General features: G+C 40.5%; 1 protein-coding gene and 2 long non-coding RNA genes across 4 annotated transcripts; 1 reads left to right on the top strand and 2 right to left on the bottom strand.

The window, feature by feature from the left end:
* Positions 1-2,375: 2,375 nt before the first annotated feature.
* On the bottom strand, positions 2,376-3,654 carry LOC149008853 (uncharacterized). Its single transcript, XM_089160845.1, has 3 exons — positions 3,276-3,654; positions 2,829-3,169; positions 2,376-2,554 (listed from the first exon to the last, which is right to left on the bottom strand). Exons 1-3 carry the CDS (start codon positions 3,341-3,343, stop codon positions 2,376-2,378), a joined length of 588 nt encoding a protein of 195 aa, XP_089016971.1. The 5' UTR covers positions 3,344-3,654.
* Positions 3,655-13,146: 9,492 nt separating this feature from the next.
* LOC149008852 (uncharacterized) lies at positions 13,147-14,150 on the top strand. Of its 2 annotated transcripts, none has more exons than XR_016174782.1 (3): positions 13,147-13,471; positions 13,622-13,763; positions 13,871-14,150. It is a non-coding gene; the product is annotated as an uncharacterized LOC149008852 (long non-coding RNA). The 2 variants fall into 2 exon arrangements; XR_016174781.1 differs by having other exon boundaries at positions 13,619-13,763.
* Positions 14,151-18,094: 3,944 nt separating this feature from the next.
* Positions 18,095-19,454, bottom strand: LOC149008851 (uncharacterized). The gene is made up of 2 exons (XR_016174718.1): positions 18,300-19,454; positions 18,095-18,180 (listed from the first exon to the last, which is right to left on the bottom strand). It is a non-coding gene; the product is annotated as an uncharacterized LOC149008851 (long non-coding RNA).
* Between the last annotated feature and the right edge of the window lie 4,277 nt (positions 19,455-23,731).

Below are 23,731 nucleotides of genomic sequence, written 5' to 3'. Positions count from 1 at the left end.
AACCCTAAACCTAAACCCTAAACCCTAAACCCTAAACCCTAAACCCTAAACCCTAAACCCTAAACCCTAAACCCTAAACCCTAAACCCTAAACCCTAAACCCTAAACCCTAAACCCTAAACCCTAAACCCTAAACCCTAAACCCTAAACCCTAAACCCTAAACCCTAAACCCTAAACCCTAAACCCTAAACCCTAAACCCTAAACCCTAAACCCTAAACCCTAAACCCTAAACCCTAAACCCTAAACCCCTAAACCCTAAACCCTAAACCCTAAACCCTAAACCCTAAACCCTAAACCCTAAACCCTAAACCCTAAACCCTAAACCCTAAACCCTAAACCCTAAACCCTAAACCCTAAACCCTAAACCCTAAAACCCTAAACCCTAAACCCTAAACCCTAAAACCCTAAACCCTAAACCCTAAACCCTAAACCCTAAACCCTAAACCCTAAACCCTAAACCCTAAACCCCAAAACCCTAAACCTAAAACCCTAAACCCTAAACCCTAAACCCTAAACCCTAAACCCTAAACCCTAAACCCTAAACCCTAAACCCTAAACCCTAAACCCTAAACCCTAAACCCTAAACCCTAAACCCTAAACCCTAAACCCTAAACCCTAAACCCTAAACCCTAAACCCTAAACCCTAAACCCTAAACCCTAAACCCTAAACCCTAAACCCTAAACCCTAAACCCTAAACCCTAAACCCTAAACCCTAAACCCTAAACCCTAAACCCTAAACCCTAAACCCTAAACCCTAAACCCTAAACCCTAAACCCTAAACCCTAAACCCTAAACCCTAAACCCTAAACCCTAAACCCTAAACCCTAAACCCTAAACCCTAAACCCTAAACCCTAAACCCTAAACCCTAAACCCTAAACCCTAAACCCTAAACCCTAAACCCTAAACCCTAAACCCTAAACCCTAAACCCTAAACCCTAAACCCTAAACCCTAAACCCTAAACCCTAAACCCTAAACCCTAAACCCTAAACCCTAAACCCTAAACCCTAAACCCTAAACCCTAAACCCTAAACCCTAAACCCCTAAACCCTAAACCCTAAACCCTAAACCCCTAAACCCTAAACCCTAAACCCTAAACCCCTAAACCCTAAACCCTAAACCCTAAACCCTAAACCCTAAACCCTAAACCCTAAACCCTAAACCCTAAACCCTAAACCCTAAACCCTAAACCCTAAACCCTAAACCCTAAACCCTAAACCCTAAACCCTAAACCCTAAACCCTAAACCCTAAACCCTAAACCCTAAACCCTAAACCCTAAACCCTAAACCCTAAACCCTAAACCCTAAACCCTAAACCCTAAACCCTAAACCCTAAACCCTAAACCCTAAAACCCTAAACCCTAAACCCTAAACCCCTAAACCCTAAACCCTAAACCCCTAAACCCTAAACCCTAAACCCTAAACCCTAAACCCTAAACCCTAAACCCTAAACCCTAAACCCTAAAAACCCTAAACCCTAAACCCTAAACCCTAAACCCTAAACCCTAAACCCTAAACCCTAAACCCTAAACCCTAAACCCTAAACCCTAAACCCTAAACCCTAAACCCTAAACCCTAAACCCTAAACCCTAAACCCTAAACCCTAAACCCTAAACCCTAAACCCTAAACCCTAAACCCTAAACCCTAAACCCTAAACCCTAAACCCTAAACCCTAAACCCTAAACCCTAAACCCTAAACCCTAAACCCTAAACCCTAAACCCTAAACCCTAAACCCTAAACCCTAAACCCTAAACCCCTAAACCCTAAACCCTAAACCCTAAACCCTAAACCCTAAACCCTAAACCCTAAACCCTAAACCCTAAACCCTAAACCCTAAACCCTAAACCCTAAACCCTAAACCACCTCATACCCTATGCCACCTCATACCCTATGCCACCTCATACCCTAACCCACATCACCGCCGGCGGCATACATCACCGCCGGCGGCCTACATCACCGCCGGTGGCGCCCGACACCGCCGGCAGCCGGAACACCAAGAACACCGCCGGCGCCCGGAACACCAAGATCACCGCCGGCGGCCGGAACACCAAGAACACCGCCGGTAGTCGGAACACCAAGAACACCGCCGGTCGCCGGAAAACTAAAACCAACGCCGATCGCCGGAACACAAAAAATCAACGCCGGTCGCCGGAACACAAAAAATCAACGCCGGTTGCCGGAACACAAAAAATCGCCGCCGGTAGCCGGAACACCACAAAATCAACGCCCAAAGACCATCTTCAACGCCGCCGGAACCCCAAAAACCCTCAACCCATCTTCAATGTTGTCATCCACCGTTAATAACTTCTTTTCATACAACCCCATTCTTCCTGCCCTGCAAACCCCAGCAACTGAGCATTGTCGTCTGAGTGTTAATCTGAGACGAAAATGCTCTGTTCGATGTCACCCTGCTTTGGAAGAGAAGACGACGACTGAAGTCGCTGCCTCAAGCTTCTTCTGTTTCTTCCATTTCTCCGCTCTACTATATCTACGGTGAAACCCAATATAACTTGTTCAAAAGCTTGGCGATCAGGCAGAAGACAGACTGGATCTGCAGAAGCTTAAAGTCTTCATCTTTACTCATTTCTTCACTTCTCTGCTTAGGATCAAAGGTACAGAGAGACAAAACAGAAAGAGGGGAAAACAAGAGAAATCAAGAAACACATATCAATCTCTAACTAAAAGCAGTGATGGCACTCACAGGCGCCGATTTCGGAGGTGAACCAGGAAGTCTGGCAGTAAAGTTCCTGAGAGGTAATTCTTCGTTTGGATCATCATCGTCAACTCCTTCATCGAAATTCAGAGCGTAACTCAAAGGATCGTACTTGAAATCCGCAGAACGTCTACGACCTCTACCCATGCGAGAGATGACATTCCGGCACTTTTCTTTAAATTCTGGGAATTCATATCACTCTGCGCAAAAAGAGGGAACCCAATACCGCCGGCACCCCAACACCGCCGGAACCCCAAAACCTCCTTCACCTTCTTCTTCTTGGATTTCGTCTCCTCCTCATCTACTTCCTCAACGTCACCCTCTTCTTTCTTTGTTTCCTCTTCCTCGTCATCACTGACCTCCTTCTCGCTGGTCTTCTCGGTCCAGAAGAAACCGCACAAACCCCTAACCTTCTCCTCATCCTTTCTACCACCTTCTTCCCAAATCCGAAACCTGAAAAACAAGAAGAAACCCACCATGAATCATCTTTGGGGTGTCGTGATTACATGATCAAAAATCAATTCTATACAAACCCTAGAATAGAAAAAACACAACTCACCCACAGAGTACTCCGAACAAAACTCCATCAGCGACGAACTTTCGCTTTTTACTCCTCTGAGACGCCATGCTTGCGGAATCGTGAAACTACCGAATGTAAGAGATGCTTTTAGCAGGGATTGCCTGAGTTTTCGAAGGGTTTTAACCGCTCGGTAAGAAAAAACAACCCATACCATAAAATCGCACGCACGGCAGACAACAGAAACACCAACAAGTCGACGAAGAGAAAGAGACGTAGAGAAGCTTGTTGTCCTCGTCTCTTCACTCTGCACCACGCACCGGGAACACCTGCACCAACAAGTCGACGAAGAAGAAAGAACGAGAAAGTGAGGAAGTGCAGCACGAAGACTCTCTGTTCTCCATCTTTGTCCTCTCATTCTTCCAAGCGGCGCGATGTGAGAATTGAGATGAGTTTAGGGTTTTAAAGGCGATTTTGCTTCAGTCGTTCAGCGAACCGTCCGATTTACTACAAATAAATCGTGGCCGTTGGTCTATAGGTGTGATTTAAGTGAGTTAAGTGATTTACCCGACCGGTTTTCTGTTTACGAACCGAATCCGTTCACCGGACCAAGCGAACCAACCCATTCAAAACACCAAAACACAGGTGCGAACAAGATTTTTCTTCCCTGATTTAAGAACCTTTGAAATGTAGACTCATTTCTTCGCTGTGATCGTTTGCTTTCCTTTTCCTTATTCTTTTTTCTAGTCTTTCATGATCGGACCTTAAGGAAGAAGGAAAATGAACTAAGCTGATTTTCTGGTTTTTCTTTCTTTTGTATTTCACTATTTGAGTCTCCTCCAGATTCGCCAAGTCTCTATGTTATCTACAAATATTTCACCTTTGAATTGTTAATTTTATTTGCCCTTGCGGTTTTCTTATCATGTGTTCCTTTTTATCTAGAGATTTCGTCATTTTCATTCGACTTCGACTTCTGTGAACGAACGAACAGAGAGAGAGAGATAGAAAGAGAGGTGGGTTTTGAAGGGGAAGGCAAGGCGAACGGCTTCAGACGACGAACAACAGAAATAATATGATGACCAGAAGTGGAGGAGACGGTTTAAGAATGTCTGCATCGTGTGGAATGAAGTTTTATGGAAGTTCAGATGCCCATTTTCAATCTACTGGTACTTCAAAAGAAAAGGAGGCATTTTTAAAGCGCAAGGTGGAAAAGTTTGACACTTCTAATCTGGAATGGACCGATCAAATTCCAGAATGCCCTGTATTCTGTCCAACAAAAGAGGAGTTTCAGGATCCTTTAGTCTATCTTCAAAAAATTGCCCCTGAAGCATCAAAATATGGTATGTTTGTCAGTTCTGTTTGTTTATAATCCAGAGAATTTAGAATTTTATTGTCATTGGACTACTCTGTGCTTTGAACTTTACTTTTGCCAACAGTAAAAATTATATGCTGAATCCTGTAGAAATTATGTTCTTATCTGATCTTACTTAACTGATCTGTTTTTCAATTCCTCTTTTCAATCCATTTGCCTGATTTTAATTGTTACTGCTGATTGCGACATTCCTCCACTTTTCCTGGATTTTATAAAAATGCGTGTTCTTTCAAAACCCTAAACCCTAAACCCTAAACCCTAAACTATAGAAAAACATAATTGGCTGTCTTTCCATTCCATTGCTACCTTAAAGTTCTTGAATCCTTCCTCTGCATGGAGGCACAAAGAGAAAACATGAGGGTGAGAAGCAAGCATGGCTCTGAAAAACCAAGATTTGAAAGAACGTAGAATTTCCAGGCAATCTCCTGCCATTCTAAGGTAAGGAAATACAACACTCTCCCCTGTCTCAAGAAACTCAACCGATCTCACCCAAACCTCCCCACCAAATTGCAAAACAGATTAATGCGATTTGGATTAAACCACATAATCTGAAGAAAACACTGAAAAAGATGCAGTTTTTACACAAAACAGATTTTATTCAAGGAATCCCTTAACTTTCAGCCATCAGTTAATAATTAAAAAAATTAAGAAAGATAAAATAAGAGGAAAAAAACCCATCGCATAGATTTCATGCCTGGACTGGTATGTAACTTAATCAACAATCTCCAAAGATTTCAAACCCATTTCTCTGAGTCACGACATCCATTTTATGATTGTTGCATTTCCTCTGCACCTGGTGGAAATAAATGAGATGCAGATACAATACATAATATATGTTAAAAATCATAACCCTGTAACCAGTTTGAACACAATTGTACAGTAACAGGGAGAGATATGCAACTCCTAACAATTATAACAAGAACCAAGTTTTGTCAAGACTATTAGATCCCATTCATTTTCACAAATGTCTAAGACAATTAATTCTTGATGTACAACTGCCCCAAATACAAGCTACATGATCTTCTTCGGGCATCTGGATCTCTATGGTGAATTCGAGGTGTGTCCCTCCAATTCCAAAAATGTTCATGAGAAGTGCTTATTAACTGAGATGCAAAAACTACCCAACAAAATCTCCTCAGGCACCTGTATCTATATGTAAAATTCAAGGGACCTCCTTCACACCATCCAACAATCAACATGTTCATAGAAACAAAATAGAAGAATCAAGAATTTACTCAACTATGTCTCCAACCAATTAAAAATGGGACGGGGAATTACTCCAACAGAAGCACAGCAGATAATCTCTCTTAAGAAAAGAAATCGACTTCTTATGACCCATAAATGGGATGGTATGGTTAAAACAAGATTTGTATAGCTACTAACACAATCGGTCGTGATGACAATAGGTTGACTTGCGCAGAAACTTGGCCCAAATCTTTCAAAATCTTCAAAAAATACCAACCTAGTTAAGAAGACCAAATCCAGAGAACTGTTGAAGTCAACATTTAAAAGTGATACTAAGTTCTAAATAACTAAAAGGCAAAAGAAGATCTTATAAACACTGCTACTTAAAATCCCACAGCCCCCTTCTAAATCTCTTATCAAAAAACTAAACTAAAATCTACTTTACATAAAACAGAACAAACAAATAAAGAATTAACCATAGGCTGTGGCATTCCCCAAACGATCAGTTCTGCAAATCTTAATCCCAAAAACAACCATTCAGAAACGACAAAACTAAAACCAACAACTAAATCAAATGCGGCAATAGGGTTTTCTCTGCTGAATCAGATATATCAATCAAGATGCATTTTTTTTGTATTGCTTGTCATTAAGATAAGAGAAAAGGAAGACACTTACTGTTAACCTCATTTTTTCAAGCCATCGACCGACGCTGTCGAAGGTTTGGGTGTTTGAGGACAATAAGCCATTAAAGTAGAGCTGTAGATCAATGCATAAGGTTAAGGAATATTCAAGTCACTTCTTTTTGGATAATATATACAGCCCCACAGTGGCTTTTCATTGATAACTCTCTGAGGAAATTAATGGTAGATTAACAAACACTCCAATCAGACAATTCACCACCCAGCAAACAAGCATATGTGAATAATTAAATCTGAAGCACAGGAAGCAACTGGGTTGTTAAAGAAGACATCAGATTAATGGAAGAGGGCCAAGAATTATTTCTACGTTGAAAATAGGAAAAAAGAATAGATAAATTTGATAAGTTTCTGCGGGTACATATGATCTCGTTGTATCAATAGAAAATTTTTGCGTCTCACCCTTCTATCAATTCATGCGTACGTATTATACATATCCCTGGAATTTCTCATATTATACATATCCCTAGAATTTCTTGTCCATTCAGCAAGATTAGATCATCTTTTTCTTGTTCCAAGTATTCCAGCAAGAGAAGATGACCATCCGGGGAATTTACCGACACAATTTCAAGAAGCCTCATTACTTACACCAATGTGTAAATATTTTCTAATATTTCTTTGGGGAAATACATGATCTCATCGAAATTTTCTTCCGCAGTAGATGGCTATCCTTTCATTTAATAAGAATACAGAATCTTTACAATTTTATACACAATCCTTAGAAGCCCACAATCAATTTAAGACAAAGCGCTCAAGATTAAACCATTATTTAAATGTGATCCACTACTATTGTCTTGCCTCCAGAATCGCAGATCAACTGCACAAAATCAGCGTGAATGATATTTCCACCACTGTATAATATTTAAGGCTCCAGAGCATAGAATTATGACCAATTTGCACCCTGCTCAACAGCCTAAGACTTGTGCAGCATTTAGCCACATATCCAATACGATCATGGAAAGTAAGCGTTCTGCTCAACAAGATCATTAGTTCTTTACGTCATTATTACTTTTTTTTTGTGTTCCAAACCAAAAGTAAAGTGAAAGGCAATTGTTGCCAACGCTTGCGTAGCAAGGCAGCCGACTTGGATTTTCTGCACAATTCAACAGCATCCATTAACATTGCGATGTCAATCGTGTATTGAAGCTATTATGAAACCAATTCCATTATGTTTCATTCTTCATCACTTTAGTCCAATTCTTTCTCCATCTCAAGAGCCTCATCATCATTATATGTAATATAGTCAATCGTGACTATTCTATAAAATTCTTCTTTTAACTTTTAAATGAATAAACCAATCAGCTTAATACACAAAAGTCCAAACACATCTATGCAGACTTCCATCTCATTTTAATTTTGTTACCCAATGAATAATAAAACTCATCTTATAATTGTGAAACATCATTTTCCAATTATTCTATAAAATTGTTCTTTTAAGTTTTAAATGAATAAAAAGGATTATTACACAGAACTCTGAACACATCTCATTTTTAATTCTGTTACCCTTTTTTTTTGTACGATTAATTATGTTACCCAATAAGTAATAAATCTTATCTTATAATCGTGACACATCATTTTCTTAAGTAACCAAAGTTTACCGAATAAATTTTGATGAACTACTAAAATATTAATGCAGCTTGCATATCTATGTGAGATCATGTATGGCTTTACTTTCAAGTAGAAAAACTGTTGTCCAGCTCAAAACTATAAAGGCCAAAACCTCACCTGCCGTAGCTGCAATCACTCCCAGCACTACAGCGTTCTTTTCAGAGCTCCCCAGAAGCAGCCATTTGCCGGTGTAATCCAAGACAGTTGTGCACGAAGCAAAATCATACTTTTTTTAATTTTGGTAACCAAAGCAAAATGAGACCTATTCCCCTCTCTTGTTAACATCCAATATAGCTTGGTGTCACTGCTTCTCCATAACCAAACACACCCATACCCAAAAGAACTGTTTTCCAACATGCAATAATTCAGAAACAAAAGGTAACTCAATTACCAATCAAAAGAAAGTTCACTTACAAAAAACCAAAAAACACATTTATTTATTTATTTATTATTTTTTATATCGAATAGAATAGGTACCGTAGAAGTTTCTACAAGAAAAGAAACCTTAACAATATTAAACAGCTTAGAATTATTTTATTGTAGCCACCTTAAGTGGGGTAAAACTAGTGGAAAAAATTATTAGTGATTCTCTCATGATTTTAAATTTTGAAAGTCAAATCTTAATAAGGTGTAATGACTATAATGCCCCTCTCTTACCCAATCCCTAGGTAGGTGAAAAGATTCTTCATTCTCTCATTTTCTTCATACACCTCGTCGAAAACCGCACACCACTTCCCCCTGATTTCGGATGAAATCAATGTCTAAGATCGTTACTTAATCCATGAAAAAAAATCTTTACTTAAAAATATCCTTCAATAGGGTTTAGATCTTTACTTCCAAAATAACCTTAAAAAAAATTACCCATTTAGTTGAGATAAGACTGAATTAATAAAATCATCTGTTGCATCTTTCTTTTTTTCTTATTTTTGGGGTAGTAATTCATTGTTCTCGAGTCAATGAGAATATCAGTTTCTCTTGTATTTTCCATTTTTATAGGCATCTTTTGGGTTTCTGCGGGTGAAACCTCTCATCCTTCGTTTGGGAGGAAAAGAGTGCTTTGTTGGATTGTATTGCTCCAAAATCTTTTCGACAATGTAAGTGAACCAACCTGAAAAATCATGCTCGACTAGTTTGATTGAATAATTAACGACCATCAAGTCAATGAAGCTCACAATTTTAGAATACAAAAACAAAATTATAGATCTCAATGTTAAAAGGAATAACTCAATAATGCGTACCTGATAATGTTGAAGGTTATAACATAGGAAGTTACTTGTGTTGTGTGGTGATGGAGTTCAACTTAAATTCTATGATTGTTGCTAACTTAAAAGAGGAGAGAGTATTAATTGGGTTGGTTGTAATCAAGTAGTCTCATCTAAACTCTACTATTACCAAAAAAAAAAAAAACCAAACTCTACTAGCAATTCAAACTATTTCACTTCATCAGAATCATTCTGATCATTATCTCTATCATAAAAATGTTTATTATAATTCATATTGTATACATATTGCTTAGTGCCTTCGTTTCATATATTTATTTATAATGTGATTTGGTCATTCTAGTCCTCATTTGGTCGTTTATTGTGTATGGTGATGGCAAATTCTAACAAATTAAAGAAATTAAGTGAATAATGTCCATAAGATCACCGAAGATAGCCGTTTTAAAATTCTAATACATATGATGAACAGTTAACTTGAGTGAAGTCCATGATCTCATATTCAAACAATATAATTGTATTTATATAAGTCAATTACATAATACATATGAAACAATGAGACTATACGCCACCTCATACCCTAATGCCACCTCATACCCTAAACGCCACCTCATGCCCTAACGCCACCTCATACCCTAAACGCCACCTCATGCCCTAACGCCACCTCATACCCTAAATGCCACCTCATACCCTAACGCCACCTCATACCCTAAACGCCACCTCATACCCTAACACCACCTCATACCCTAAACGCCACCTCATGCCCTAAACGCCACCTCATACCCTAATGCCACCTCATACCCTAACCGCACCTCATACCCGCCGGCACCCCAACCCCGCCGCCGGCACCCAACCCCGTCGCCGGCACCCAACCCCGTCGCCGGCACCCAACCCTGCCGCCGGCACCCCCACCCCGCCGGCAGCCGGAAACCCCAAAAACCAAATCCGGCCGCCGGAAACCCCAAAAACCAACACCCAACACCACCTTCAACGCAGGATACTGGAGGTGTTCGCATCCACCGAACTCCCATTGTTCTCCATAGCGGTGGAGTCTTCACCGTATCATCAAGAAAGTAACTCGATTCCCGGGTGGAATTAAGAAGTGAGGGGGAGTATCCAACAACGAGTTTTGGACATGAGGCGAATCCCGATCGAGTAACTGGGTTTGCGTTGATTGATCCGATAAGCTTGCTTTGGCGTAATGAAGTAGTGAGAGATTAGGATAGTGCAACCGGTGACGATTCTCTCAGTTGTTTCAAACGTTGGCATCGAAGAGCTGCCATGCAAATCAGTTGGGTCGAAACCAATCGTTTCATTTCCATCTCCAGTTGCCTCGGTCAGATTCCTTCACACGCTTGGACCTTCAATTTTCTGAAACAGTTTCTTCACTTTCTGCTTGCATCCATCACAATCTATGTTCACCTTTAGAACACAAGTCTGTACAAATACCCAAACACAAACAACAAGGAAAATAGGTTAACGATGCCATCATATACAGCAAGTAAAAGATGAGAAAAATTCATCTTTCTCTTCTTTAAACTTTCTGAAATCCGAATAGAAACCTTCAACAGATGCAATCAGAACCCTATAATAAAAAAAACACAACAAGAAACAGAAAAACAAATTTACAAAACACAAACGATGCTAGACACAGCAAGAAACAGAAAAAGAAAAAACAAAACAAAAGCAAAGTTAGAAGAACTTATTGAAGGAAAAGGAGGGACTCAGGTTTGAATTTGTCGCCGTGATAGCGAGAGTCAGAAATCTAAGACCCTAAAACCCAGTGACATAAATGAAGAAAAAGCAATATCTAATGGACTTTGTTCACCAACTTTGCTTCTGAGGTCCCTCCATAGAATAGAGCAATGCAGTGTCTCCTCTGACAAATGCAATATCCCCCAACTCCTCGTCCCATCGGGATGTTCGACAATGGATAACCGAATTCCGGCACCATAGGCGTACATATCCGAATAGGGGATAGTGTCTTCATTGTCCGGGTGTCCGGATCATGGGATGGAAACGCCATGAGTACATGGTGCTCTTCTTCCGGAGCTTGGTCATCATCGTCTTGCGGGGGCTTGGTGCGCAGAGCGTTGCCGATGATAGTGTCCAAACCGGATACCCTGATGGAGCCGTCCCGATTGCCGTGTAGACCGAGACGGCCGTGGAATTGTGATGGTGCAGGCTTCGGCCTCGAAGGTCAGAACCCGCCATGGGGTTCCTTGCTCGGGGGGTAGTCTCTCCGCTCACCAGGGATGATTCCACGGTTCTCAGAACATGCGAACATGGCGCAAAGATGTAACTGCTGATTGGGCTGAGTACACAGGACTCGTTCCTCATAGAAATGCTGGTAGATCCGGTTTTCGGCTTCTCCAAAGATGGATTGATACAAGATTCCCTCGCAGGGTACGGTGTGACCACGACCACCCGTATGAATGACTCGAAGCACCCGAAACGAGCCACAAACCCTTTGGTGCAGATGACTTTCTCCGCAACTAGGTAAGCCGAGTAAAAACCGACACCATACTCACCGATCATGCTCGCATCAGCGCCACCCTGAAGGCCTCCATCAACTCTTTGGTGCAGGAGTTAACGAACAAGTAAAGAACGAGAAAGGGTTTGAAGCGGCGCGAGGTGAGATGAATTTAGGGTTAAAGGGTTCGATTTGAGTATTAGCATTTAGGGTTGTGAGAGAGTTTAGTTTACCGATTTTGCTTCAGTCCAGCGGGCCGTTGGATCAAAATCCAAACGATCTCAACCGTTTCTTCACTTTTAAGAGGTTAAATGTAGTTTGGGCAGCAAACCGAGCGGTTTATTCGCACCAACCACGGTTAATACGTTTTTTAAATCGTTTTCAAAATATACGGTTTTCAAAATCATTTGAAATTCACAAAACCAAAAACAATGAAACATAATCGATCGTTTCTTCTTCCACCCTGATTTCAGAGGAAGCTACGGAGAAAACATAATCTTGAAGTAGAAGATGAAGAAGCTTGACGAAGAAGCCCTAGTAAATCAAAATCGTTTGAAATTCACAAAACCTAAAGGATGGAGTATAATCGATCGTTTCGTCTTCCACCCTGATTTCAGAAGAAGCTATGAAGATTGAAGAAGAAGAAGAAGTGCTAGGATACGTTATACTACTTTCGACTCGGTAACGTGATTTCGTGTCTAAAGATATGCGGTCGATTCCTCTTCTTCCTAATCTCCCAACTCTTTTTTTGAATATCGTTGAAGGGAAACTTCATTTTGTCTTCTTCATGGAGATAAAACGAAGAACACGGAAGCAGTATAATCCCTGCTTGTGAAGAACTCTCATCCTTCGTTTGGGAGGAAAAGAGTGTTTTATTGGATTGTTTTGCTCAAAAATCTTTTCGACAATGTAAGTGAACCAACCTGAAAAATCATGCTCGACTAGTTTGATTGAGTAATTAACGACCATCAAGTCAATGAAGCTCACAATTTTAGAATACAAAAACAAAATTATAGATCTCAATGTTAAAGGGAATAACTCAATAATGCGTACCTGATAATGTTGAAGGTTATAACATAAGAAGTTACTTGTGTTGTGTGGTGATGGAGTTCAACTTAAATTCTATGATTGTTGCTAACTTAAAAGAGGAGAGAGTATTATTTGGGTTGGTTGTAATCAAGTAGTCTCATCTAAACGGATTCACATCGTCTGTAATTCTCTTCCCTGCAATTCCTTGTAATTCCCTCTTGAGATTGTAACACGTGGCAATAGACAATCCAAGGGTCCTCAATTCTAAACCCATCTTTGTATTCCTCTCTCCTCTCTCTTGCCCAAATTCAGAAAAACACGGAATCCTCTGCGATATTTCCTCTTCCGTCTCTCAGCGACTCAGTGTCTCCTCCGTGCAAAACTCTTTCTCTCTCATTATCGACCGCCTATCTCTCTTCTTCCTCACGAAATTGAGAAAAGCCCCAAATTACAGCGATTTCCTCATCCTCTGCATGGCTCATAGAGAATTTTGCCTGATCTTTTGATTATTTTGTATTGTATTTGCTTTGGATAATAACTTGAAAGTTTGATCTTCGAGTTAGAAAGGACAACCATTGCAGTTCTTTTCCCCTCGTGATATAAACTTCAGTCTCCCAACTTTTTCATGAAATTGCAGCTTCCGCACAGAAGAATAAAAGGTAAAAATCAATTCAGTTAAAATATGTCTTCTGTTTTTTGGCTACGAGTGCTGTTAAATTCTTTCACGTTACAAAAGAAACTTAAGTTTGGCAAAAGAATAGCAAACAATCTTGTAATCTGCCATTCTGTTTCATTTACATAAACAGCAGATGGCACAGAGGCAACCAACCAGCAGGCAATTTTTTAGATGGCAGCCGTTCTTCTGATCTGGGCCCTGTAAAGCCAGAATCTGTGATGCTATTTAGCTCCAAAATGATGGCTCTGAAGCTCTATCAACTCTGCTCTTCAGAGGTAACTCGTTTTCTCTTTCTGAATTCTAATGTCCACATACAAGTATGTCGCAACTGAATTTTTTTTTTTTTTTTTTTTTTTTTTTTCCTTTTTCCCCTACCCAAAAGGATTTGGCACTAGCAGAGTTGCTGATAAGGCCTGGATCCAGATACCAAGAAGATTTGTCAACGATGAAGGCATTTTCTAAGGAGGGTTTTGGCTCAGTTAATCGAGTCTACATTGTAAAAGGCACAACCTTCACATTCTTAAGAAGGCTGGCATTGTAACTTAAGTTAGAAAGGACAACCATTGCAGTTCTTTTCCCCTCTTGATATAAACTTCAGTGATGTTGGCCCGTGGAAAAAGTGGTGACATTGTAAACTTAAGCTCTTCGATGTTGGATTTTGTTGCTGAATTGCGAAAGTTTTCCTTGTTTGGAGATCGAGTAAATGGATTTAACTTCTAATTTAAACCAACTGAATACAAGCCATGCTGAAGTCACCAATCACCTGAACATGAGTCAGTGAGTCTTGATGGGCTCGAACCATCATCTTCTAGGAAGACCTAGATGCTCTTCCATTTTGAGCTAAAGACTCAGCACAGGAAGTTAATAATTAGCTTCAATGTATTTTGGAACAACAAGTGCAAACTATGAGATCCATCTAATGCCATGTTATTCAGTTGTGTTATTCCAGCAGAAATACAGAAAGTAGGGTAGGAGATCCATCTAATTTTGCCCAGCCATATCTAACAGTTAAGACCTACAACCGATCATCTTTCCTTAACTCTCATCAAAACCATTTCACCAAGAGAGAGAATGTACACCTCAAATTTAGACTACCCAGATCCTCACTTCCCATTGGGAAGAAAATAACAGAGCTGACACCAACAGGGGATTTGCAGCTTCTGTTTTTCTTTTTGTTGTTAATTATTTACTCTTTAATATTAGAATTTTCGATTCGAAAGGGTTGATGCTGTTGTTTTTACACTCAAATGCAACCTAGAAACTACTAAACAGGGCATAAAGAACATTATTAGGGATGCATAATCCATCATCAGTGACTTCAACAGCGAGCGGGCAGCCCTTCCAAGTGTGAGAGTTCTATTGTAACTTGGTGTTAATTTACTGGGCACCATTGTGGGATCAATAATCTTTGAGATTCTGAAAGTATTCATGTGAGTTGAATGAGATTCAACAGTTGTTATCTCCATTATCATGTAAAAACCATGGGTTCAAATTCTGCCAGCATTTCATTTTTATTTCTTTTTCCTTTCATGTTCCAGAAATTGAATCATTATCCTTAACTAATAATATACTGCAAGGCTACAAAGGATTATCATCTGTGCGTCCTATTGCATCAAAATACCAGAACATTTGGATAAATTTGTTTGCAGGAAGGCAACTGCTGCCCAGAAATGGGAGTGTAAGGGATAGAAAAGAAGAAATGTAGTCAAATCTGCAAGAATTCTATAAACTTTAATTAATAGAAACAACAACAAAATTGACAATAACAGCAATTAACTCTCATTTACAACTATGGGAAACTATACTTGGAGGCAATCACATTTTCCACCTCACAATTCATCCAACAGTATTTCAGTCGTGAATATCCATTAGTAAGATTAAACCAACGCAATTAAGTACACTAGCACAAAACTATTTTCCATTTTGAACAAGTAAATCACCTACCTGTTTCCTTTGGAGTAGTGAGTATAAATCGATGTATTTATACCATCACCGCTATCATCATCAATGAAGGCCTCATGATTGCTCCCAGTAAAATTACACATTACTGATACAACCAAAGGTTATTCCAATAGTTTAGATAATTAAGACGCAACTCAAGGAAGACAGAGTGAGATTGATCGCTCCAATTCAAGAGATCTCTCTTCACAAGATTCAGAGAGGAGAGAGAGCCGTGAGCCTTGCAGAGGATGACGAAATCGTTGTAATTTGGGGCTTTTCTCAATTTTGTGGGGAAGAGGAGAGATCAACATATGAGAGAGAAAGTGAAGAGGGGTTTTTTCAGAGTTTTGCACGGAGGAGACACTGAGTCGCTGAGAGACGGAAGAGGAAATATCGCAAAGGATTCCGTGTTTTTCTGAATTTGGGCGAGAGAGAGGAGAGAGGAATACAAGGATGGGTTTAGAATTGGGGACCCTTGGATTGTCTATTGGCACATGTCACAATCTCAAGAGGGAATTACAGGGAATTGCAGGGGAGGGAATTACAGACGATGTGAATCCCATCCCATCTAAACTCTACTATTACCAAAAAAAAAAAAAATCTAAACTCTACTAGCAATTCAAACTATTTCACTTGATCATAATCATTCTGATCATTATCTCTATTATAAAAATGTTGATTATAATTCATATTGTATATATATTGCTTAGTGCCTTCGTTTCATATATTTATTTATAATGTGATTTGGTCATTCTAGTCCTCATTTGGTCGTTTATTGTGTATGGTGATGGCAAATTCTAACAAATTAAAGAAATTAAGTGAATAATGTCCATAAGATCACCGAAGATAGCCGTTTTAAAATTCTAATACATATGATGAACTGTTAACTTAAGTGAAGTCCATGATATCATATTGAAACAATATAATTGTATTTATAGTAAGTCAATTACATAATACATATGAAACCATGAGACTATACGCCACCTCAAACCCTAACGCCACCTCATACCCTAAACGCCACCTCAAACCCTAACGCCACCTCATGCCCTAAACGCCACCTCATGCCCTAAACGCCACCTCATGCCCTAACGCCACCTCATGCCCTAACGCCACCTCATGCCCTAACGCCACCTCATGCCCTAAACGCCACCTCATGCCCTAAACGCCACCTCATACCCTAACGCCACCTCATACCCTAACACCACCTCATACCCTAACGCCACCTCATACCCTAAACGCCACCTCATACCCTAACACCACCTCATACCCTAAATGCCACCTCATACCCTAAACGCCACCTCATACCCTAACACCACCTCATACCCTAAATGCCACCTCATACCCTAAATGCCACCTCATACCCTAACGCCACCTCATACCCTCCGGCACCCCAACCCCGTGCCGGCACCCCATACCCTCAGGCAGCATCCCATACCCTCAGGCGGCACCCCTACCCCGCCTCCGGCACCCCATACCCTCAGGCAGCACCCCATACCCTCAGGCGGCACCCCTACCCCGCCTCCGGCACCCCATACCTTCCGGAACCCCAACACCACCGGCAGCCGGAAACCCCAAAAACCGAATCCGGCCGCCTGAAACCCCAAAAACCAACACCCAAGACCACCTTCAACGCAGTAGAGTAGGTGTTCGCATCCACCAGAAACCCATTATCAAGATAGCCTTCATTGCAGTTGCTGCCAGAACTCCCATTGTTCTCCATAGCAGGTGGAGTCAAGAGACCCATCTTCACCGTATCATCAACAAAGTAACTCTGATTGAGCTCAGATTCCTGGGTGGAATTAAGAAGTGAGTATCCAACAACGAGTTTTGGACATGAGGCGAATCCTGATCGGGTAACTGGGTTTTGGTATCAGTTACGTCTTGGTTGAGTTGGTCGGATTCATTGCTAGTATTTAGTAGAGAAGGGTAGTATCAGGAAAGTTTTGCAGATCAATGAAATTTGGATGGAACAGGTCAGATTCCTTGCTAAAATTAAAATGGGAGGGGATAGGGTCAGCCAACTGTGCTTCGGTATCAGTGACTTTGAGCTGATTAGATTCTTGATTAGAATTAAGCAGAGAAGGGGCATCATCAGGCGACAGGATTTGGACATAAATGGAAATATCACATTCCTGGAGAAAGTTGAGAATGGAGGAGTTGACATCTGGATCATTTATATTTTGGTTGACCTCATGACTTGGTTCCTGGCTAGAACTATGTAGTGAGGGAGCAGTATCAGGCGAACAGTTTGGGATATCAGTGGAATTCTGATTGACCTGATTAAGTTTCCTGGCTAAAATTGAGAAGGCTGGGGTTAGGAAGACGCCTCTGGGATTTGAGTATCGGTGAAATTTTGATTGACCTGATTGGGTTCCTGTGTAGAATTAAGTGGCCAAAGGGTATAATCATGAAGCTGGGTTTGGCTATCTGTGAAGTGTTGATTGATCTGATAAGCTTGCTGGCCAGAATGAAGTAGTGAGAGATTAGGATAGTGCAACTGGTTTTGGTTATCACTGAAATTTTGGTGAAACTGCTGAGGATTCTCTTGGGGTTGTGGGGCTGGTGAAGGCTGAGGCTGTTCAAACGTTGGCATCGAAGAGCTGCCATGCAAATCAGTTGGGTCGAAAGCAATCGTTTCATTTCCATCTCCAGTTGCCTCGGTCACTTCAGACTCCTTCACACGCTTGGACCTTCAATTTTCTGAAGCAGTTTCTTCACTTTCTGCTTGCATCCATCACAATCTATGTTCACCTTGAAAAATACCCAAACACAAACAAGAAGCAAATTTTCAGTCAGGATAAAACCACCGCCCACCTTAGCGGTCTTAAAAAAACAGAGAGCTTCAAAAGTCAGGCAGAAGAGAGAGAAACCTGGATCTTGAGAAGCTTAAAGTCTTCATCTTTAGTCATTTCTCCAAGGCCGCAAATGTAATACTGGTTAAAGAAGCTAAAACAGTACCAGAACAGAAATGAAGCCCAGATTTAAGAGAAAAGCATTTGATCAGAATTGAGCTACTTGAAAGGCCTGAAAAGAAAGTCGAGTTCTAAGTCTCATGGGAAGGAATCTTTGCTGAAAGTTTCAGATCGATTGAATTGGTGGATCTGAGGCTAAGAACTGAACCTAGTAACACCAAGAGAAGAGCACACTAACGGAATCTCAATCATAGATACAATTAAATAGAAGATTCAGGACTCCAGAAACAAACACAAATACAGGGAGGCACAAGATGAAACCCCTCGAAAGTCACCATCACAAAGCTCAAGCTAGACAAGGAGAGATTTAAACCCATGTTGCACAAAGCTCAACCTAGACAAGGATCGCAAATCTCTCCTTCATCGGTGGATCCATTAACCTTCTCACGGGTGATGCGCTCTACATGGATGACCCATTTGCAACGGTAAACCTGAACTACCTTACCTTCTCTGCCCCTTAAGTTCCTCTCACCACCTGCACTTCGTCGTCCTTCCTCACAGAAATCGACCTCACTTTGTACTTGTTCCTCAGATCTGAAGATAGAGGAGAAGCACACCACGAACACTCGACGGAGCGGTGAAGACTCTCTTCTGCTACCCGATACGATAACGGCAACGTTCTATTCCTCAGAATGGGTTTTGAATCGACCTCACGTTGTACTTGTTCCTCAGATCTGAAGATAGAGGAGCACCACACCAAGCTTATCATTCTCGATACGAGTTAGGCCAACAACCTTTAACAACCTCTGTGCCATCAACAGTACCGCCGAGCTTCTTCACGATCTTCACGTCACGGAGATCGGGTTTCGCAGGGTCCACGACGGAGAGAACAGCGTGAGCTCCACAGGCACGGCCATGGTAGAAGAGGAGACATAAGAGTTGAGTACCAACTACCGGACTTGACAAGCGAATCGCGATCGGTGAGCTCCACAGTGCGGCCATGGCAGTGAGCACATCGACGGCCATGGCAGTGAGCAACAGCGATAACAACACCGGTTGTGCCGTCGCGACAGTTATTCAACTAAGACCCTAACCCTATAAATGCAAGTGATGCGGAGGATGTGAAACCCTAAAACCCCGCTGACGGTCCAGATTTCACCATATTTATAAAATCAGATTTAACGGTTAGGATAACATATTGTTCATTACACTTGTAAGGGACGAATCAAGTTGGAAGCCGCCTTTTCCATATATTGTACATTGTTGGCCTACAAGTATGAACCAACTGAACCCCTCCTTCAACAACAAAACCCAAATTTAATAAAAATAAAAACTGAGAGAGGGAGATAGAAAGTTACATTGAAAATTCAAACAAGAAAACAGATATCACATTTCCTATAACTTATGTCAAGAATAAAAAAAAATTAAATATGTGTACATTCTTAATAGTGATTGTACGAAAAAAAACTGATTCATTTATGTAAAAAGTAGATGAATTCAAAATCAATATCTAATGAATTAGGTTTAAGTAGTTGTTGGAGTTCAATGTTCTACGAGCCCAACAAGTACATTGACCGTATGTTGATTATGAAAAACTGGATGGAGAAAATCAAGGTTAAAATCATTGCCTATAAACTATTATGAGAAATCTCAGTTGGTAACAACCACTTAACACCATTAAAAATGAGGGGGGCATACAAGGGGCAACATTAATTATTCTTTAAAATAAAAATATTAGAATAATTACTAATGGTCAATGTACATCAAAATGGCTAATACAATTGTTTCAATTGAAAAAATACAAGTTATTCACGTTTAGTTTGGACCATATACAATATAAATTCATATTTGAACACACATTGCATTTAGACTTGTTTCAAGCATACAAATAAATATTCTATATACCAAACGATGGAATCGAACCATCATCCCCTAGATAATATCTGGTGCTCTCCCTGGCTAGTTCACCTAAAAATCAATATGGGACCTCTTGTTTTGTGTTTCATTTTCCCCCGTCCCCCTCTTCGTTTCTCAATTGCTTTTCTCTTTGCCATTTTTTTTTTTAGTCATCCTTCTTGCTTTCTTTCCCCCTCTCCCTGCCCCTCCCCCTGCCCTTCCCTCCCCTCTCCCTCCTCTCCCCTCTCCCCCCCTCCCCCTCCCCCTCCCCCTCCCCCTCCCCTCATACCCTCCCCCTCTCCCTCCCCTCCCCCTCGCCCTTCCCTCCCCTCTCCCTCCCCTCATCCCTCCCCCTCTACCCTCCCCTCCCCGTTCCACTCCCCCTTCACCCCCCCCCCCCCCCCCTCAACCCCACACCTACACACCCACACCTCCCACCTTCACCGCCCCCCCCAACACCACCTTCACTTACCACCTTTCCCCCCTTCAATCACCTTCCTTACCACCTTCTACTCACTTCGTCGTTTTGCCGTTGGCCCCTCTCATCCCGCTGCTTGGGACACAAACTCCGTGCATCCCTCAATACTCTTTTGATCGCATTACTGCCTTGTTTTCTTGTCATCCCGTCCGATCTTCAGATCCCACCTTTAACGCTCGTGTCATCCGTCGGCTTCTTCTGATCTTGGGCCTCTTCTTCGTCTTGGCTCTTCTTCCGATCTTGTTGGTGAGCTCCGCCTTCTCCACTCTACACTCACCTTTCCTCCCCCCTGTGGGTTTTCGGCTTTTGTTCTTCTCCTTCTTCCGGCTTTCCTAATCCTATATTTCTACTGGTTTGTGTTTACCATTGCTCTTAGTTCCCTTTGTTGGACCCTTTGTTCCCTTTTCTGCTCCTGCGTCCCGTTTGGTTCTGTTTCCCCCTTGGGGGTTTCTTGTGTCCTTCTTTTCTTCTCCCCCCTTTTTTTTGTGATCGTCTTCTGCTTCTTGGTTGTCTTCATCTTTAGTCTTTCTCTTCCTCTGGGGACTCTGTGGTTGGTGTTCTTGCTTCTTCTTCCTCGTTTTCCTTTTCTTATCTCCCCCACCCCTGGGTTCTTTGGTCTCTTCTCTTTGTCTTTCCCCCGCTTCTCGTCGTTCTTATCCTTCCTCCTCGCCTACTGTCTTTCTCTTTTTATCGTTCTCTTTTTCTCTTCTCCACTAACCGTGCCCCACCCTCTTTCGTGCCCCCCCCGTTTCCCGGGGTGCCCCGCTTGGGGGGGTGGTGTTGTGCAAATATCTCTATCCGTTTTTGTGCTTGTTCTTGTTTGTTTTCTTTTTTTTTCGTCTTGTTCGTTGATCTATCGTGCGTTTTCTTTTCGTGGTGTTTTTGGTTTCTCGTTGCTCTTCGTCTTATCTTTTATCATTTGCCCTTGTTATTCTTTTGCTTCCGACTTCTCCGTTCCTTCCAGCTCTCTTCTCGTCTCTCTTTTCCTAATCTTCGTTCTCTCCTGTTTGCTCTTCTCTCGTCTTCTCCTCCCGTCCGTCCTCTTCTTCCTTGTTTATTTTTCCCTTTTTGGGGGTCTGGTTTGCGATTTCTTTTTTGATCTATTCTCTTATATGTTTCGTCTTGTTTTGTTTTCTATAATATTTTAACTCTTTCATCTTTGCTTTCTTTTTGTTATCAGTCCCTTCGTTCGCTTGTGCTTATTAACCAACTCTTAAACTCTTGTAACTTCATCTATTTGCTTGTCGTTTTGGTTTTGTTTCGATGATCTGGTGTTGTTTGGGTATTGATTTGTTGTCTTTTCCCTTCATATCTCTCTTTGTATCCATTGTTTGTCTTGGCTTATTCGGGTTTTTCGTCCCTTTATATTGGTATTTTCTTTATCCTCCATGTTGCGTTCTCTTAGAAATCAAATCTATGCTTCCTTGTGGGCTATTGTTTTACAAGACTATTAGGATAGTCGTGCTATGTCCTTTTTTCAACCTCAATGACTCTTTGTTTTGAATTTTTAGTAACTCATTACTTTGCAATAAAATGTTTATGTTAATTATAATTATAGAAGTAAATAATAGAGTACAATTAATTGATTTTACCATTTATGTCAAACTGGTGTTCAGATGTGTATAGGGGTGTCAATTTTCAACCAAAACCGTTAAAATCGGACCGAACCGACCTATTATAGCCCGAACCGCCCGAACCGATCCTTAATGGGCCGTAATTGGGCTGAGGATCCTCACCCGACGGTTGGCCCGCCCACCTGTGCGCCCCGTCAACCCGTTAGTCTTTTACATAAATAAAATTAAAATATTAAATGTAATTAATTTTTTTTGGTATTGTTTAAATGTAATTAATGATCCATGAATTTCGGTGTTTGACACATTGAGACTTGAGTTTGAGTAGTTGAGAGTTGAGTGTTAACACATTTAACGGTTTAAGTTTTAAGTTTTAACTTTTTAATTTTCAAATTTCATTTAGTTTTATTATTTTAAAATTTAAAAGTCTTAATTGATAACTTTTAACTCTTAAGTCTTAATCTTAATCGTTAACTTTTTAATTTTCAAATTTCATTCAGTTTTATTATCTTAAAATTTAAAAGTCTTAATTGATAATTATTAAGTCTTCATCTTAATCGTTAATGTGCTGTTTCAATTTCAGACTTTCAGTATTTCACATTTTAAAATTCTAATACATATGATGAACTGTTAACTTGACTGAAGTCCATGATTTCATATTGAAACAATATAATTGTATTTATAGTAATTCAATTACATAATACATATGAAACCATGAGACTATACATATGATAAAGATGTATCTAATAATGATTTTGACATGAATAGGAGTTGTAGGTCACCTGAATCATGACTGATCTAGATGTACGTTTATCATCTCCTTCAATCCTTGGGTAGTATAATTTATGTGAAACATTGAGTCAATTTGTCCCATTTCCAAAGAGATGTTAAATTTCTGGTTTCTCCCAAAAACATTACTATGGGAATACACAAAACAGCAGTTGAAATTCAACATGAGTATAGCAGCAGATCAGAAAAGCTGTATCAAGCCAGACATTTAAAAGTGTGACACCCTTCAAAAGGACCATGGTCTAACATTTCATTCATAAAAACACATTGAATTGTGGCCAACTCTTTGTTATGGATTATGTTTCATAGAAGAGATTATAAGAGGTTTGGGATACGATCACTTACGCACTGCTATACATTCAATAGCAGCAAAATTTTTAAGAGAAAACTAACATTCCTTACTCAATTCATCTCTTTTTTTATGCAACCAAGATGTAAAAACATCTCTTTTTTAAGAATCGAATGTAGCTCCAGGTGGCCTTAAGACAGCGGTGGGTCCTGTGGGAAACTGAAGACCTAATTGAATTCTCAATTTTGTTATTTTGGCTTCGTTGTGCTAGTTTTTTCATGATATTTGGGACAAAGATGGTATTTATTTTGAACTAAACTCTTATAGGTACTGATTGAATCATACAACAAAGCTATTGTGTCAACTA

Source organism: Hakea prostrata, chromosome 7 (genome assembly GCF_041222555.1).
Source record: "Hakea prostrata isolate BN-2017 chromosome 7, UWA_Hpros_2, whole genome shotgun sequence".
NCBI classification, from domain to species: domain Eukaryota; kingdom Viridiplantae; phylum Streptophyta; class Magnoliopsida; order Proteales; family Proteaceae; genus Hakea; species Hakea prostrata.
Note: the sequence above shows the minus strand (reverse complement) of the source record. Positions and strands in the feature narration are given on the sequence as shown.